Here is a 20270-nt window from a genome sequence, read left to right as displayed (position 1 = left end):
CATCTCATCTGTATCAGACCCGGGTGGAGATAACTGCTCAGATAGAGTTCTCTGAACTCAGAGGTTATTACTGTTGGATAATGTTATGCACTCCAATTTTCTTGAATTCTCTAGGTTACAAGAGTAACATTTCAAGATTTGCCAGGCCGTAGTCTCTCCACACTGGCAGAGTGTATAAATCTTCAGTTTCTGTCCCTGCGATGCTGTGGGTTAACTTCTTTGCACGGCCTGAATAACTGCAAAAACCTGAAGTACATTGATGTACAGGTATGTCTTCTGTTCTCATTATTTGTCTTATAATAAAATATAAAATGGATTTACCTTTACATTTCATAAAAGACTATTTTTAAAAATTTATTAAAAAAGCATGTAACTTATGTTGTGAAGAGATTAAGGACCATTTCTGAGAGCTGAAGAGGGAAAATGACTAGGGAGTATGGCCTGGACATTGCTTATCACTATTTACTGATGATTGTTCTTGTTAGCTTTTGCTATATAACAAATGACCACATTAGTAGTAACTTAAGACACCAGCCCTTTTATTTGCCCATGGTTCTGGGGCCCATGAATCAAGGCCAGGATTGTCTGGGCTTTTCTTCTGCTTCTTTTTGTTCTTACTAAGTATCTTATATAATTTGCAATTTGAGCTGGGATGTCCAAAATACCTTCTCTCTATGATTGGTACCTTGGGAAGTTATTAATTCCTTAATAAGGACTCAGTTTTGCTGCATAGTAATGGTTTTCTGTGACTCTTGATTCTGCCCACTGGGCTTCTGACTCCCACGTTGAGGCATACTTCCTTGTCTCTGAGAAGTGCCCTCTTTGGCAGCTGAGCATTTTTCCCAACCAGTTTCTTTTCCATAAAAGGTGTGGGGTGGGGCATCTAAAGACTTCTTTTAATTTTGAATTATATTCTTTTCAGCTCAAACTGGTGGTGCTTTCACCAATATGATTTCCTTTTGAAACACTGCGGGCTTTCTATGTTTCTCATTAAATTCACTTCACTAGACAAGGCTATATTCATAAATATTTTTTGACAGGGATGCTGTGGACTATACCCTTAAGATTCTTAAAGTCCATTTATCTTTCTGAGGTCTTAAAAAAGCTAATTGCTCTTGTGTGCTTGACATCTGATCTTGACATTGAGGACGATATACGAGGATATGTCTAGAAGGTATCCAGCCATGTAATAGGAAAAATAGAGACATTTATTGAAGAAGGTACAAGATACAAGAAACACTGTACACAGGACAATGATGCCTCAGTCCCCTTCAAAGAAGGCACCTTTGGACCTCACACAGCTCTCTCAAATGCCATCAGCTACCCTGTCATATTTTTCTGAATCTCATCAACTGTCTGAAGTCTCTTCCCTTTCAAAGATGATTTCAGTTTTTGGAAAAGTAGAAGTTGCAGGGCGCCAAACGTGGTCTGTAGTGGGGCTGAGTCACCTTGGTGCTTTCATGTTTTGCAAAAAACTGCACTAGATGTGATGCATGAGTGGGTGCATTGTCGTGATGAGGCTGCCAATCAGTTGCCCATAGCTATGGACTTCTGAATCATCTGAATCATTTCCACAGAGAAATGTTCAAGCTTAATGCAAAATCTGATGCAGGTTCACTGCTCTACTCTTTCAGTAGACAGGCACACAGTACACATGTACTTGCTCAGCCACATGTACTGCCCCCACTGACTAGTACAGTGAAGTTGTCATTATTCACACATGCGCATTCCAGTCCACTCTCCTTGGCTGCCAGGTTACATTGATGTCACGCCAACCTTTCTTGTTATATTAACAATGGTTGGACTTTTTCTTAAGAGACCTCGTATATGTATTGCAAAGATGTGTATGTGTAGGGGAACTACAAATCTATACATGAGATATATACTTAATTCATGGTCTTAGTGTTCTGGGGAGAGGAAGGAACTGAGGAGGGGAAGTGGGAGACTTCAGCTTTTTCAGTGTTTGGTTTCTTTTAAAGTACAGTTTTGTATAGGAACTGTGACCAAATGTTAACTCTTATGCATTTAGATTGAAATATTTATGTGATCCTCTATATTTTCTATATTTTAAAAGATTATTAATAATACAAAGTCAATTATTAGATTACTCAATATATTTTTATCTAAACGTTATAACATTCTGCATGGTTACTTAAAAGTTAGAGATTTTAATATTCATTTGGAGATTATATCTCACCCTCTTTTTGCAAGCTTTAATTTTTAAAAATAAGACAATGAATTAAAATCAATTACATTTGTTCTTTGTTTTAGGAGAATAAGATTGAGACTATAAACTGTGAAAATTTGGAAAATCTCTGTGTTCTTCTTCTTAATAAAAATCAACTGACTTCTTTGCATGGTTTGGATGGCTGCACTAATATCCAAAATCTTGAACTTTCACATAATAAAATCACTCGAATTGGTGAGAACAATGGAATTTGAATTTATAGACATTTATTTCTCATGATTATATTTTGTTTCATTTATTTCTTTTAATAGGCCACCATCCATAATTTGTTTATTTTGTTTATGCCATACTTATTTACTTTTTTATTCTTATTTGTTAAGGAAATAAAATAATTTTAAATCTATATATAAAAAGAATATGCTCACTGACAAATGGCTAGTTGTTAGTAGCTTCTTCTATTAATAATATATTCACCTTCCTGTTCCTTTTCTTATAATCAGTAGTGATCTGAGCTCTACTGGGGAATATAATACCCTAGTTTGGTGCCATCGTATTTTTATGAATTCTGTGCTTTCTGCTAGTAACTGTCGTAACTGTTCCCTGGTAAACCCTTCCATCACTGCTTTGCTTGCCTACATACATCACTCGTACTCACTTTTTCTTTAGCTAAGGCTACTAATACCACCTAGAAGAAATAATTCATCTTCTTAATCTTCTCCACCTTTCCATTTGTATATCTGTATACATGTATATCTATACCTATTTCCACCCTCACACTTTATAATCCATATAGGTCAGCAACAGAACTGTTTTTGTTTGTTGGTTTGTTTAAAGCCAGTACTTCTATTTCTATAAATATACCTATCAGTCTCCTCTGGTACTTTACTCCATCGTTTTATCTCCTGCCTTATGTCAAGTTTTCCTGTTGCCATTCACTTCTACCATCACCTCATCTCTCTTGCACTTTGCTGTCAAGTTTTATGAGTGTTCTGTTCTTGCTCTCACTTGTTTACTACCCAACTTCTCTTTTCTACCGACTGAAATTCAACTTACTTCTATACCGTTTCCAGTATGATAATTCTGAAATAGAAGTATGATATTTTTTACTACCTGGTTTAAACTTCTCTGTTACTTTTTTTTATTTAACTCGTGCAATTCTCAAGGCACTTGTTAGGGGCTTAAATAGTGAATTAATGAATAGTCAAGGATTATCAAAAAATCAGGAACTAGATCAAAACTTTACTCTGGTACAATGCTAATGACTTAAAGTTCTGGAACCACCAAAAGCCCTGTCCTTCCACCTGCTCTGTCCTGCAGTCATTAGGGAAGAGATCTGGACCAAAATGTCAGGTAGTGGTGAGGGAGTAGATGGGGAGGAAAAGTAAGCCAGCATTCTGTGCTTAGGCCTGGTTCTACTCAGGCCTCCTTGATGTTAGTTTTGTTTGTTTGGTTATGGTTGTACTTTCATTTTTTAATGTTGAAAATTTAAAACATTTACAAAATTAATACATGAAGATTCACGTAACCATATTCAACATTTGCTTCATTGTTACATTTTTTGTTTTTATTTTTTCTTTCTTAAAGCAAGTCCCAAAATTATATAATTTCACTCTTTCATGCTTTAGGAAATGGCATTTAATAATACGGTTCATTCTTACTTAACCACAATGCATTGTGACATCTATTATAATTCATGGTGATACCTACTATCAACTGAATATCCATAATCCAATTTTCTCATTTTTTCAAAATTATGAGTTGATTTGAAAAATAATACAACTTACATATTACCACATATTATATTTACATAATCTTTGAAGTCTCTTAAATCTGCAGCAAAATCCTCCCACTTTTTCAACCTATGCCACAGATTTATTTGCGAACCTATATTAATTGTCCTATGTGATGTCCCACATTCTGGATTTGTCCGTTTACTTCTCTTTAGTGTCATTGCAGTTGTTTTCTAATCCCTGAATTTACTGTAAATGGAACTTACCTCAGCAGGCTTGATTAGATTCCGATTCAGTCATTTCAGCAGGACTTTCTCACAGGTGGGACTCTGTGTACCGTATTGCCTTACACTGGGAGTCATATAGTGTTTGTTTGCTTTCGATGCTGCTGCAATTGACGTTGGGGACAGCTAGTAAGAGCCTAAACCCTCCGTTATAAAGACCTCTACCAAGCTTTAGATATTATTTTTATCCATTGATTAATGTGGCCTGAATCAATTAATGCAATGGGGATGCAAAAAGTAAGTTTTGTGATTTGATCATTCCTTCCATAATTTCTTCACTGTTATTGACATAAATACTTAAGTCTATACATTTTCCTCTGAGTACTGCTTAGTCCATAACTTATGATCCATAGGTATTTCCATCAGTTCTACAATTTATGGTGCATTTTATATTTTAGCTAAGATTTTACATTTCTGTATGAGAAGAACTTTGTTGTTGTTATTCTTTCTAGTTTTATTGCATTATATTCAGAAAATGATTTTGTGCCATTTCTGCTTTTTGGAATTTACTGTGATTTTCTAATATGTGGTCAATTTTCAGGAATGTTTAATGTGTAGTTGAAAAGCAGGCTATTTATTTTTATTTCAATATAGAGTCTATATTTTCATCTGTAAGATCTACCTTAGTGATCACTTGTTTTAGATATTTTATGTTTACTTGGTCTACTTCGGACTGAGGAAGTTGAGCTCGTTTAAATGAGTCTTTTCGTGTACGCTTTCTTTGGTTTCCACTTAATGGATGTTGCTCCATACTGTTTCGTAGATGACTGTGTTGTCTTCATTGTGAATTTTAGCCTAGAAAATTGTGTTTTCTTTTTGGTCTCTTTAATGCTTTCAGGACTAGATACTATCCTGTCTGAAATAGTTTCTTTCTGTTTGTATTTGCCATTTTGGCCATTTAAAAAACAATTTTCTTTGATCTTTCTGAATCACTTTGTTTTAGGTGTATACTTGTATGCAGCATAGTTTGATCCAGGCATAAATGTTTTTCCCTCAAATAGACTATGGCCATTTGCATGTATTAACTCAGCTTGCATAACTGGTCTCAGTAGTGTCACCGTGCTCAGGGTAATGCTCTGTTTTTCTGGTGGGAGGCCTGTTGACAATGCACGGCTTCTTCCCCCACTAGAGCACCTTCCTTTCTTACTTTCCCATTCACTTTCCCTGGAATTTGGATTCTCTCTGTATGAGTGTGGATTCAGCCTAGATCCTCTGGCCATGGGTACTTATGGTCTCACTTAGAAAAAAATTCAGCTTGTATTTCTTTATTTCCCATTTACACTGGAAAGATAGTTGGTGAGTATTTTTATTTTTTTATTTTTTTGCTATTTATGAAATTCTGGAGGAGGTATAGGGAGAGTTGGATTTAGGCAGTCACAATCATCTCCCATTTTTTTACTATGAGGAAAATATAGTTGTTTGCACAAAGCAGGCTTTTATTTTGCAAACATTTCAAGGCACACTTGAAAATAGTATAATGTATAGTACACTTCAATCTGTCTATTTGCCTGTGTTTCCTGCTTTAGGGCTACTCATGACTTATCCCATGTGGAAATACTGATACTTCTGATACAAAATTTTGATTTTAAATTTTTAATTTAATATACATAGAAATAATTTTGTTGTTGTTGGAATGAAGGCAAATGCATTGAAATGTATGTTACTATATTGGCACACAGTGAAGCAAACTTTAAAAAAATTAAAGGGCTGTTTGTGAGAAGAAATGCTTGAACTCTCATTCACTTCATTTTCATTGCCAGCAGTGCTGTATGGGATATTTTGTAGCCAGTGGATTTCCTGGGATAGGATATCAGCAAGATTTATGTGAAAACTGCCATCCTATTAATTGATGTACCTCAGGTATCTCTATGTAGTAGTACAGAGCTAACACGGTAAAAGACATCTTTGCTGTCTGTGGGTACAGTGAAAACACTGTATTTATTGAGTGTGGGTAGAGTATACATGAGAAAGTAGATTTTCTGAAAACCAGTTGGAGTCTGTTTTTCATCTTCAGAAACTGCTTACCAAGATTCTGGTTGAGCTGAGTGAAAAGCATAGATTTTGTCTTTCAGTGATAAATTGATGCTGAAAACTCTCGTGAAGGAGCACAAAGATAGATTTGTGTTTATAAATTAATAAGTTACTATTCTGTGCTATATTTCTTATGTAGGTGAAATAAAATTGGAAGCAATGCCAGGTATTTTACATTTGTAGTTTCAAGTTTAATTTGTTTCTAATTCTTACTAAGCTATAGTTACTGTGATAGTTAATATGTAATGTTAGTGCTAATTAGTCTTTTTGTTAGAAAACACTAATGTACATTTTATTTGACCTTTGCATTTAAATGAACAGAATAGCTACTGTGTCAATTTAACACAATTTATTGGAAATTACTCACGCTGAATATTTTCCATTCTAATTAAACTGTTTAATTGTAGAAACAGGAACGCAATATGAAATATACTTTTTAAAAGTAATTTAAAATTGAATTCTATGAATAAAAATTACAAATTTAATATATTTTTGTTATTGCCTTTAATATTTAAACATATTGTACACTGTGCGTATGGAAAGAGATGGTTTTACTTATTATGAATCATAATAAAATATAAATTTAAGTGTTATTTCTAAAGTATATATTGAGGTATAAATTATTCTCTGGCCAAATATAGTAAAAAATAAGCTATTATATTGGAGCTTATCGGGTCATATAAATTTTGTAGTAATTAAAAAAATACTGTATACATTTTTATATAGTTTTCTATGATTGGTTCTATATTAGTAGCAAGTTTTTGATTATAGCATGTTTTTAATGTACAAAGTAATTGCTCTAAGTTTATTAAATTCATTAGGTTGATGATTTTGAAGATGGATTTATTTTAATCAGACAAGGGGTTTTATTGTACTTTTTTATTAATTTAAAATGTTTTATGATTTTTCTTTGAGTTATATGACTGTCTTTTATAATTCAGTTAGTTTGGGTTAGTTTGCAGTCTAAGCGTTAAGGTTTTTTGTATTACTATTATATTTTATGCTTTCTTTTGCCTAAAATTTAGCACAAGTGAATTGTAGGCAACTTGGTAAAACATTTTGTTTTGTACAAGTTATGTGGAAACTTATTTCTTAAAGGGATATTGCTATAGTGATTAAAGTTTACAAAACTGATCTGTGGGAAATCTTTTGTATTTTAAGTTGGTGTTTTTTATTTAGTTTTTTTAATGAATAGCTAAAGCAAATGAAAAATAGGTGATGTATAATTTATAGTCCAGTTTTTTGTTCCTCCCATCTTTATATGACCTTTTTTGACGTTCTAGAAGAAACATTTGAAACTAAATTAATTTTGAAAAAAATTATGAGGAATGGCAAAACCATATTATACATTTTATTTATTAAAAAACAACTTAAAATATAAATATATTAATAGGTAACTTTTTACCACCTGGCATTATTTTATTTGTTTTATCCATATAAATTCATTTGCATCATATAATTGTTACGAGTTAGGTACTGTTAAATCTTTATTTATTTATATATTTTTAGTTAAGATAACTTAAGGTTAAGATAACTGAAGGATAACAGAAAGGTCTAGCGAATTATCTAAGATCACACAGTTAGTGAATGATAAGAGTCAGGATTCGAAACTTGGCAGTCTACCCCGGTACCTAATTTTTGAATTGCCTCCTTCTGCTGCCTCTCTAATAAATATGTGTTTATTATTTAAGGTTTTCATTTTGTTATTATACTATAGTACCATTCTTTATGCTGAAAAACCTAATGAGTTAAAGGTTTATTCACTGATGAATTTACTAATGAAAAAATTTATTGAGCACTTATTATGTGCCAGCACTTTTCCAGGCACTAGAACACAGCACTCGAATATTACTGAGGATGCAGTAATAAACAAAACAATTAGATATCCTGATTTTCACCAAGGTTATCCTAGTGATAAATATTTATATATAGAGAAAGAGACTAGGGGTAAATTGCTATATCTCATTTATTGAATATTGGTAAACATGAAAAAAAGTATGATTTTAACTGTAAGAGCAAATATTTTTATTTTTCTCATTTATGAAGCTTCTGATGTGCCATTTTATGAAAACTTTAACCTGGAAAAATGTTCCTTTAATGCCAGAAATTAATTTGTTTATTTATAAATTTCAGGCAATAGATTCCTAAAAATATTGTAAGTTAATAGAAATACTAAGAGGTTTTTTTCTTTTTCTGCTGCCTTATTTTCAGATCATATTGCTTTTGGGAAAGTGACACTAGCATATAATAAGAACAAAGGTACTGACATAATTCAGCATTTCACATAGCTTTGTTGCTGTGTCGTGGCTCATAGGGCAAATAGGCCTGGGTTAATTCTTGCTACCAAATGTTGGCTTTGGAATATTAGAAAAATAGGGAAGTATAATGAAGCTCTGGATATACTCAGTGAATTCTTTGGATTCCACTAGATGGTGCTAGCTTACTCTTCAGTTTCTTAAATTTAATTTAATTTAATTTTTTAAAAATACTTTTGATTTTTATTGTTGTTCAAGTACAGCTTTCTGCCCCCCCCACTTCTCCCCCATTTCCAGCCTCCCCCCTTGTTATTGCCTGTGTGTCCTTTATAGTTGTTCCTGCAAACCCTGCACCCTTTTCCCCCATTATCCCTTCCACTCTCCCTTCTGGTTACTGTCAGCTTGCTCCCAATTTCAATGTCTTTGGTTATATTTCACTTGCTTTTTTTTTTTTTTTTAAATTAAATTTGTTAGGATGACATTGGTAAATAAGATTATAGAGGTTTCAAGTGTACATTTCTACGATACATGATCTATATGTTGCATTGTGTGCCCGCCTCCCAAAGTCTGATCATGTTCCATCACCATGTATTTGGCCCCTGTTCCTCTTTACTACCCTCACAACCTCCTTCCCTCTGGTAACCACTATGCGGTTGTCTGTGACTATGGGTTTCAGTTTTATGTCCCACAGATGAGTGAAAGCGCATGGTTCTTAGCTTCTTTTGACTGCTTATTTTATTTAGCATGATATTCTCAAGGTCCATCCATGTTGTTGCAAATGGCGGTATTTTGTTTCTTCTTAATGGCTGAGAAGCATTCCATTATATATGTACCACATCTTCTTTATCCAATCATCTACTGAAGGACGCTTTGCTTGTTTCATGTCTTGGCCACCTTATATGAATAATGCTGCAATGAACACAGAAGCACATGTATCTTTGCAAATAAGTGTTTTCAAATTTTGTGACTAGATACCCAGAAGAGGGATTGCTGGGTCATATGGTACTCTATTCTTAATTTTTTGAGGAATTTCCATGCTGTTTTCCATAATAACTGTACCAGCTTATATTCCCACCAGCAGTGACTGAGGGTTCCTTTTTGTCCACAACTTCAACATTTTTTATTACTTGTCTAGGACCATCTGGCTTCAACAGTGAATCCTACCAGACTTTTAAAAAAGATTTGATACCTATCCTTCTCAAACCCGTCCAAGAAACTGAGTAAGAAGCATGGTGGGGTGAAAATGGAGACAATTGTACTTGAACAACAGTGTAAAAAAAAAAAAAAAGAGGCAATAGTTTCCAACACATTTTATGAGCCCTACATAACCCTGATACCAAAACCTGGGAAGGATAACATACAAAAAAAGAAAACTACAGACTAATGTCTCTGATGAATACAGATGGAAAATTCCTAAACTAAATAATATCAAATCAAATAAAACAATGCATTAAAAATATATTACGATCATTCCAGGGGCACAAGGATGGTTCAATATGCATAAATCCATCAATGTAACAGAACACATTAACAAAACAAATCATAAAAACCATACAATCTTATCAATAGGTGTAGAAAAAACATTTGAAAGATACAATATCCATTTATGATTAAAAACTCAATAAAATGGGTCTAGAAGGAAAGTACCTCAACATATAATAAAGATCATGTATGGAAAGCCCTCAGCTAATATCATACTCGATGAAAAACTGAAAGATTCTCTTCTAAAATCAGGAATAAGACAAGGATGTCTACACTCGTTACTCTTATTCAACATAGTACTGGAAGTCCTAGCCAGATCAATCAGACAAGAGAAAGAAAGAAAAGACATCCAAATTGGGGATGAAGAAGTGCTGCTTGTTGCAGATGATATGATTCTTTACATAGAAAACCCTAAAGACACCATCAACAAACCATTAGGAACAACAAACAAATACAATAAAGTTTCAGGATAGAAAGTCAGTGTACAAAGATCCACTGCATTCCTATATAGCAACAGTGAAATTTCAGAAAAATATGAAAAAAGTCAGTTTGCAATTATAGCAGAAAAGGAGAAAATACCTAGGAATAAACTTATGGTATGTGAAGAACCTATAAACTGAAAACTACAAAGCATTATTAAAAGAGATTGAATAAGACCCTATGAAATGGAAAGATACTCTGTGTTCATGGATTGGAATAATTAACGTAGTTAAAATGTCCCTATTACCCAAAGAAGTACACAAACTTAATGCAATCCCTATCAAAATCCCAATGACATTTTTTCAAGAAATAAAACAAAAAAAATCAGATTTGTATGGAACCATAAAGGACCCCAAATAGCCAAAGCGATACTCTAGTTTTGAAATACAACACAATGCATAATACAAAGCTGAAAAGGATTTTACATATTTGCCAGTCTAGGCTTCTTAGTTTGTAGATGAAGAAACAGACCCACACAGTTTTCGTCTAACTCCTGGCAGAAGTGGGGCTAGAATGCAAGTTTCCCGATTCCTGTTTCAATATTCTTTCCATGCAACATGTATGATCCTGAAGGACCAGTGCATTGACATGTAAAAATCTCATCATGTTTGTAGGTGACTCACAAACATTGCGCAGCTAAAGGAGATGCTTACCAAACACTTCAGGGAAAAGCTCCAGTCTAATTTAACACTTTTACCTTGGCTGTTCCTTACAGGCAAGACCCCCCTGCCCTCACCTGGTGGCAGGAATGTTTTGTGAGACCATTGATTCATTTCTGTGGAGGAATTTGCAGCAAGATATCTAAATGCTAATTTTGCCAAAGGGCCCTTTTGGCAAGGGCCCTTTGAGGGATAAACACACTTGGCTTCAGTTGTATTTTGTGGGACTTAGGAAACTTTTAAAGAGCTAATGAAGAATATTGAAGCAGTAAACTCAAGAATATTTAAGCAATTTTTTTTTTTTTACTGTTGTTCAAGTACAATTGTCTCCACTTTCACCCCACCATGCCTCTTATTCAATTTCTTAGAAGAGTTTGAGAAGGATAGGTGTCAAATCTTTTTTAAAAGTTTGGTAGGATTCACTGCTGAAGCCATCTGGTCCTAGACAAGTAATAAAAAATGTTGAAGAAGTTGTGGACAAAAAGGAACCCTCAGCCACTGTTTATTATACTTAAATCTTTTTAGACAGGCTCTTAAATATTTTTTGGCTATTGTTTGTTATGTTTTATGTTGTAATAGCAAAGAGTGGAAGAAATATCAGAAATTTTGGGAGAAAATAATTTTATTAGATATGTTGAGGAGTAATGATACTCTAAGGTAAGGCTTTCTGTAAGTCTGTTTTACTCAGTTCTCATCCTTCATTTGACAGCAAACAATTTGTAATATTAAAAGAGGAATGGTGGCAACTTACTATAATTTCCTTCACATTTAGATTTTCTCTTTTTGTCCAGCTTCATTGACTGATCAAATTACTGCTTAATCAATTGGGTGTAGACGTTACTTTGAGTGTGTATTAATATCCTATTCCTTCTTTAAAGTTTAGCTCAAATGTTAGCATTTAGCATCATTTCTCTCTGAGGACTGATTTTGTCACCACAGTTACAGTGGTGAACTCCTTGTTTTCATTAGGGATAATTGTTAGGGAACAATAATAAGAATATTTTTTAGTACCCAGCACATAAAAATGTTATCAAACTCTACTTTAAAATATTATTTTTTATTCTCCCAATAACATGAAATCACTCCCACTTCACAAATTCAGGAACAGAGACTCAAACAAATTAGCTAACTTGTTTATATTCATTTAGCTGGTTTTGGAATAGGCATGTTTATTGAAATTCAGGACTGCCTGCCTCAGAGCCTCAGCACTTTTCATTATACTATACTCTCTGTTGAGTAAATGGTATACTGAAAGTGTCAGTATAGTCATGGAGAAAATTATGTATATAACTCCCATGGTGACGGTAGATTGTATATCTTTAAGCTTATAGCCGGTTTTTTTTGCTGTATATATATTTTTATGCCATGCTATTCAGCACATAAAAATTTGTAACTTCTATATGTTTCTGTTGAATTGATTAATTTGATCATTTGTAAATGTCTCTCTTCATCTGTATTAATGCTTTCTGCTTTAGTCTTCTCCGTCTGATATAATCAAACTAAATTTCTTTTGGAATCAGACCCTTTAACACCCTTATAAATTGAGAATCTCTCTCAAACACCTTTCATTTATGTTGGCTGTATCTATTGATATTTACTGTGCTAGAAAAAAATTAGAAAAATGTTTGTTTTTATTAATTTACTCTGAGCTTAAGATAATAAAGCTTTTGCAACTTCATATTCAAAACCGTTTTATAAATTATAACAAAACCAACTCACACATACATGCGAAACCCACCCCACCACATACACACATGGTATGACCACCACACACACACACGAAAGCCAACACACCACATACACGTGTGGTGTCAGCACCACACACACACATGAAAGGTCATTATTACCGTATTTCCAAATCTCTTTAATGTTCTGCTTAACATAAGACAGTTGGATTTCCATACTTTCTTTTCCATTCAGTTTGCTATAATACATCTCATGTAGCCTTTGGAAAACTCCACTTTTTTAAAAAAAATTATACTTTATTGATTATGCTATTACAGTTTTCCTGATTTTTCCCTCTTTACCCCTACTCCACCCAGCGCCTCCTACTCCCTCAGGAAGTCCCCCCACCATGGTTCATGTCCATGGGTCATAGAAGTTATTTGGCTACTCCATTTCCTATACTGTACTTTACACCCCCATGCTACTTTGTAACTATCTACTTGTACTTCTTACTCCCCTCATCTCTTTACCCACTTTCCCCTTCCCCCTCCTATCTGGCAACCATCTGGTAACTAACTTCTTTTCTCTTGCTGCTTTTAGAGTCTTTCTTTACCTTTAACTTTTGGCCTTTTATATATGATGTGTCTTGGAGTGGGCCTCTGTGCATGCACCGTAGTTGAGACTCTCAGTGCTTCCTGGACTTGCATGTCTATTTCGTTCACCAAATTATGGAAGTTTTCTTTCACTAGTTTTTCAGATAGATTTCCAATTTCTTGCTCTTTCTCTTCTCCTTCTGGCACCCCTATGATGTGAATGGTGGACCTCTTGAAGTTTTCCCAGAGGCTGTTTATCCTATCCTCATTGTTTTGGGATTCATATTTCTTCTCGTTCTGTGTGGTTGTTTTTTGGTTCCTTAGGGGTTCTAAATCATTGATTTGATTCTTGGTTTCATCCACTTGACTTGTTTTCCTATAAATTGTTCTTTATTTCAATTGGTGTATCCCTAGTTTCTGACTGTTTTTTTTTTTTTTTTTTTAATGCTGCTGAGGTCTGCACTAAGTTCCTTGAGCATCCTTATAACCAGTCTTTTGAACTCTACATCTGATAGATTGTTTATCTCCATTTTGTTTAGCTCTTTTTCTAGAGTGTTGATCTGTTCTCTCATTTGGGCCATGTTTCTTTGTCTCCTCATTTTGGCAGTCTCCCTGTGTTTTTATGTATTGGGTGGAGCTGCTTTGACTCTGTGGGTTGGCAGTGTGGTATAATGTATTAGGTCACCTGGAGGGTCCAGTGGCACAGCCTCCCCTACCACCCAAGCTGGGTACTCAAGGTGCATCCTTCATGTGGGCCGAGTACACCCTCCTCTTGTAGTTGAGCCTTGGTTGCTCTTGGCAGGTCAATGGGAGGGGTTTACTCAGACCAGTCAGCTGCAAGGACTGACCAGCAATCTCTGCTCTCCATGGAGGATCAGCTGTGCAGGGCCAGGGTGGTGGTGCTCTGATGTGGTCTGTAGCTACCCACTGGGTACACTGGCCCTGAGGTTTCCCAGATGGTACAGGCCAAGTCAGTCCCAACCTGTGTTTTGCCCAGTGCACCCTGCCTGGGTTGTAAAGCAACCTGAGATGGCTGCTACTTATACTGGGCTTGGAGATTTCCCAGGTGAAGCCCAGCTGTGAATCAAATCTGGTGCCATTAGAGCTCATTGAGGTCAGCTGTTGCTTGTGTGATAGGATTTAGGAGCCAAGTCCAGCCATTCTTATGGAAAAGCAGCTTGGGGGGGGCTGGTAAGTTGGGTTGGGATCTCCAAGGTGGATCAAACAGTGTTAGCCAGGTTGTTGGAGTATCAGATGTGGCACCAGCCTACTGGCTCTGTGGGGGGAGGGTTTAGCAAAGGGACAATGACCTCTGCTCTCCTTGGTGCCAGGCACTTCAGTTTCTCCCTGTATGCCACTGGTGCATTTTGAGCTGCTGCCGTGGTGCCAGAGCCCAGAGGGAGTGAGTCTGAGTAGGTGAGTCCATGTACGGATTCTTTAAGAGGAATTGTTTGGGGCTCCAGAAGTTTCTTCCACTGACTCAATCCCCATTTTTTTTATTAAATATATTTTATTGATTATGCTATTACAGTTGTCCCATTCCCTCCTCTATTCTCCTCTGCCCTGCACACCCCCTCCCACCCGAATTCCCCCCCCTTTAGTTCATGTCCATGGGTCATACATATAAGTTCTTTGGCTTCTACATTTCCTATACCATTCGTAACCCCCCTCCCCATCTATTTCCTACCCACCATTTACACTACTTATTTTCTGTACCTTTTTCCCCCTCTCTCCCCCTCCCACTCCCCCACTGATAACCCTCCAAGTGGTCTCCATTTCTGTGATTCTGTTCCTATTCTAGTTGTTTGCTTAGTTTGTTTTTGTTTTTGTTTTAGGTTCAGTTGTTAATAACTGAGTTTGTTGTCATTTTACTGTTCATATTTTTGATTTTCTTTTTCTTAGATAAATCCCTTTAACATTTCATATAATAAGGGCTTGGTGATGATGAACTCCTTTAACTTGACCCTATCTGGGAAGCACTTTATCTGCCCTTGCATTCTAAATGACAGCCTTGCTTAATGGAGTCATCTTGGATGTAGGTCTTTGCCTTTCATGACTTTGAATATTTCTTTCCAGCCCCTTCTTGCCTGCAAGGTTTCTTTTGAGAAATCAGCTGATAATCTTATGGGCACTCCTTTGTAGGTAACTGTCTCCTTTTCTCTTGCTGCTTTTAACATTCTCTCCGTATCTTTAATCTTGGTTAATGTAATTATGATGTGCCTTGGTCATATGTGTGCTTGGTCAATTATGTGTGCTTCCTTGGGTCCAACTTCTTTGGGATTTTCTGAGCTTCCTGAACTTCCTGGAAGTCTATTTCCTTTGCCAGATTGGGAAAGTTCTCCTTCATTATGTTTTCAATTTCTTGCTCTTCCTCTTCTTCTGGCACCCCTATGATTTGGATGTTGGAATGTTTAAAGAAGTCACGGAGGTTTCTAAGCCTCTCCTCATTTTTTTGAATTCTTGCTTTTTTTCATTCTGTTCTGGTTGAATGTTTCTTTCTTCCTTCTGGTCCACACTGTTGATTTGAGTCCTGGTTTCCTTCCCTTCACTGTTGGTTCCCTGTACAATTTCCTTTATTTCACTTAGCATAGCCTTCATTTTTTTCCTCTAATTTGTGACCATATTCAACCAATTCTGTGAGCATCCTGATTACCAGTGTTTTGAACTGTGTATCTTATATGTTGGCTATCTCTTTGTTGCTTAGTTGTATTTTTTCTGGAGCTTTGATCTGTTCTTTCATTTGGGCCATTTTTTTTTTTTGTCTCGGCGTGCCTGTTAGTAAAGAGGCAGAGCCTTAGGTGTTCACCAGGGCAGGGTAACCCACATTGCTGCATTGCAAGGCTGTATGTGAAGGAGGGATCTGAGAGGGAACAGTGCCGCTTGTTGAGCTCTCTGCTGGTTTTCAGTCACTTCCCCTGCCACCCACAAGCAAACTGGGCCCTTATGGTGCTGACTCCCAGGTGGCTGGGTTTGTGTACGTTCTAGGACCCTGTGGGTCTCCAAGGAACTCTCCTGTGAGTCTGGGAGTTTTCTCCCACTGCCACAACCCCTACAGGCGTTTTCAGTCAGAGGCTTTGAGGCTTTATTTCCCCCGCGCTGGAACCCTGGTTTGTGTGGTCTGTCTCACTTCCCAGTTGTTCCTCCTGGTTTATCTGCACGCAAATGTGGGACCCCCTGGTCAGCAAGCCACCACCTTGCCCACCCTAGTTCTCCAGCTACTGTCTTGCCATGAGTCCTCTCTGCTCCACTGCCTGTCTTTGCCCCTCCTACCAGTCTGGTTGAATGTTTCTTCTTCAACTTGTTGGTTGTCAGACTTCCATACAGTTCCATTTTCTGTCAGTTCTGGTTGTTTTTTGTTTTTAAATTTGTTGTTGTCTTTCTTTTGGTTGTGCCAGGAGGCACAGTATGTCTACCTATGCCTCCATCTTGGCCAGAAGTCCTCCCCATGATTTTTGTAGCCAGAAGTTGTGGGAATTTATCTTCCTGGCACTGGAATCCTGTGCTGGGGGCCTGGTATAGGTTTGGGACTCCTCGCTCCTGAGATATCCCTCCTGAATTTTTATCCAAGTGGGTGTGGGACCAGCCCATTCAGTGTTCAGTGTCTGTGCCCCTCCTACCAGTCTGGATTGGTGTAGTTTCTTTAATTTCATAGTTGTCAGACTTCCATTCACCTCGATTTCATAGTTGTCAGACTTCCATTCAGCTCAATTTCTTATGTTCCTGAATGATGGTGGTTCTATATTTTAGTTGTAATTTTGATGTGGCTGTGTGAAGAAGCAAGTCATGTCTTCCTACGCTGCCATCTTGACTGAAAGTCTCATTCACAATTCTCTGTGCACCTGAATTGAGAGTAAAAAAAGCAAATAATGTCTTAGAATTATTATGAAATAGTTTTGACTCCATAGAAACTTTAAAAGTGTCTCTAGGTGTAGGGAATTCCTCTGGACCACACTTTGAGAATCACTGGTTTAGTATTTACATAATGTATCTTTTTCTGTTCTTTTACTTACAGTATTTCTACAAGTTTTATTTTTAGTATGCCTTTTATGTAATGTAGAATTTTGTTGATTTTGTTATTATTTTATCAAGGCTTTCTGACAAATTCTAACTTTGATTTATAGCAATTAGTCCATAAGAATAAATTAAGAGTAATTCAGTAATCAAGTGCAATAAATGATATACTTGTGTTTAAATTTCCTATCTTACTATTTGATTCTATTTGTTCTTTTTTGTTTTTTTCTCTTTGGTTTGGTTGAAGTTTCAAATTATTCAATTTTTCCTTTCTATTTTTACCAGTTGTATAGTGGTATTTTACTATTCTTTTGGTTTTCTATAAATACTATGTCACGTCTTCTTGATTTACCAAATCTAAATTTATTTGGTACTTTCCTCTTATTCCAAGGTGATGACAAGGTCATAGAACACATCAACTTCACTAACTCCCTTCCAACTTAATGTGCTGTTGCTGTGTATTTTAATTGGAATGCCTTAAGGCATTAGTATTTTATAAAGTTATTATCATTTGGATTCACCCACTTTTTAAAATGTTTCCATTCTGTATTTCTTCGTTTATCTACCATATTTCATCTAGTACAAGTATGCTGGGATAAACTCTTTCAGATTTTATTTGGCTAAATATGTTTTTACATAATACAGACATATCCGTACATATTTGAATATGTATTTTGAGATATAGACTTATGATTTGGCATATATTTTGCATTAGGACTGTATTCCATTTTATACTAGCTTTCCCTGCTTAAGGTGATGCACAACAATCTGTTGATCTTTGGAAAATAATATTCTTTTCCCTTTTAAAATTTTTCTTTTGGTCTTTTGTTTTCATCTGTCTACTCTGATATTTCTACTTGTGGTCAACTTAGAATTTATTCTGCATCAGTCTCTTATGCCTCTTAAATCTATGGGTTTGGCATCTTCTGTGTTAGAAAATTCTGAATCATCATTTCTTTATGTACATATATCTATATATCTACAGAGATATAGCTCCCCCTTATATTCTATAACCCTCTTATACTCTTAATACTCTCTGTGCAGCTAAATGCATACATATATTTATATTAAGACTACTTAAAGATGGGCTTTGGTACCTTGGGAGCCGTTCTGTATTTGGGTTAATGTATAAGCAGATGGAGATCCCAACCAAAAGTGAGGTAGGGACTCCCTAGTCCTCCTTCTCTGAGGAGAAAGAACCCTAGAACTCACACTTTTGACTCCTAAGGGTTACATCCTATCCTTCCCTAGAATTAATAGATATCATAAATAATGTGCTCATTTCACTTTTTCTGGAACTTAACCCTCTTCTATATTATTTTAGTTCCTCCATGTCTTGAGCAGGTATGTTTATATTTTGTCATTTTTCTCTAGTTATCAGAAACATCTAGTATAATTCTTTATTAAGAATTGTTTCTTGTTACCTACCTAGTTTCTTATTACTGCTAACAGGAAGCTTTGCTACATTTCCTATTCCTCCCTCCATTCACTGTGTCTTCTTTTGAGTTGATTTGTATGATTTCCCCCCTCATTTTCTCTTTTTGCTTAATTCCTTTAATACCTATATATTAATTAATTTAGTGGTCACCATGAAAATAAAATGTGCTCAATTTATGTCAACTTACTTTATATCCCTACTTCAACTTTCCTAACTTATATATGTTTTTTTTTTCATTCAAGATTTTAAATGCATTTTTATTTAACTCTTCTTGGACTACATTATGGTTATTTTATACAGCCAGAGTTTGATTATACTTGCCCACATTTATTGCTTTTATGCCCTTTACTCTTCTTTCATTTAAGATCCTAAGTCACCTTCCTTTTTCTTGATGTAGATCCTTTAACATTTCTTGTGGTAATAGTTGAAAAATTCTACAAGATTTTGTTTGCCTTCAAAAGTCTTTATTTAATGTTCATAATTGAATCATTTAACCAACTGTATTTTTCTAAATTGAAGTTCATTTCCTTTGAGTAATTGGCAGGCATCTTTTCATTATTTAACCCTTTCACTGTTGCTATTAAAAGTCAGTTATCAGTTACATTTCTGGAAGATCTGAGGGTATTTTCTATGCCTATTTCAAGTATTTTTTCTTTGCTATTTCTCTTACGCAATTTTACTCTGATGTGTCGAGGTGTGAATTTCTTTTTTGTTCATCCTGCTTGGGGTTTGATGCAATTAATGAATATGTGGCTTGCACTCTTTAATATTATTTGGCTATGTGTTAGCCATTTTCTCTTCAAATGTTTTTTTTCTCACTCATTTTTTTGTCTCCTTCTGAAACACTAGCAATATGTTATATCTTCTGATGCTAGCTTTTATATTTCTTATATTCTGTCTTTCAGGTTTTTTTGCTGTCTGTAGATAATTTCTATATATTTATATTACAGTTGAAAAATTCTGAGTTGCTATTAATCCTGGTTATTGAGTTTTTTATTTCAAATAATTCTAATTTCCATGTGGGTCGCATTTTTCTGGAATTTATTGTTTCTGCTAACTCCTATGACACCTTATTTTATTGAATATTTCATGTGATTTTTTGTCATGTATTTATTTCATTTAAAATTTAAGCTTGGTGGTTATACTTACATATGGTATGAATATATGTTCTTTAGAGAGGATTTCTCGGATGCTGGGAATCATAATCTCGATGGTTTGTGCTACATTTTAGGGGGAAGATTTCTGATCACAATTAAAGTGAATTTGAGCTGCACACCTATGAGAGAGTCAACTTGTGTTTATTAATTTAAAAGGCAGATTTTTTCCCCTTTTCTGCTGAGATTCGAGACAGTTTAACTTCCTGTCCTCTGGTTGGCTATCAGTGACTGGGCTTCCATATTTTTGTGGGATTGTCTGTTACACTTCTCTACTATAGGTGAATTTTGAGTTTTGTC

General features: G+C 35.4%; 1 protein-coding gene across 6 annotated transcripts in view; it reads left to right on the top strand.

The window, feature by feature from the left end:
• Positions 1–20270, top strand: part of LRRIQ1 (leucine rich repeats and IQ motif containing 1) — a 242786-nt gene that overhangs the window by 35515 nt on the left and 187001 nt on the right. For all 6 annotated transcript variants that reach the window (XM_053921022.1, XM_053921021.1, XM_053921016.1 and 3 more), the window contains 2 exons: positions 115–267; positions 2272–2422. In XM_053921022.1, the coding sequence (XP_053776997.1) occupies positions 115–267; positions 2272–2422 (304 nt within the window). The remainder of the gene's footprint in view (positions 1–114; positions 268–2271; positions 2423–20270) is intronic.

The sequence above is a fragment of the Desmodus rotundus genome, chromosome 3 (assembly GCF_022682495.2).
Source record: "Desmodus rotundus isolate HL8 chromosome 3, HLdesRot8A.1, whole genome shotgun sequence".
Lineage (NCBI taxonomy): Eukaryota > Metazoa > Chordata > Mammalia > Chiroptera > Phyllostomidae > Desmodus > Desmodus rotundus.
The sequence above is the reverse complement of the archived record's forward strand: the minus strand, read 5'-3'. Positions and strand labels throughout refer to the sequence as shown.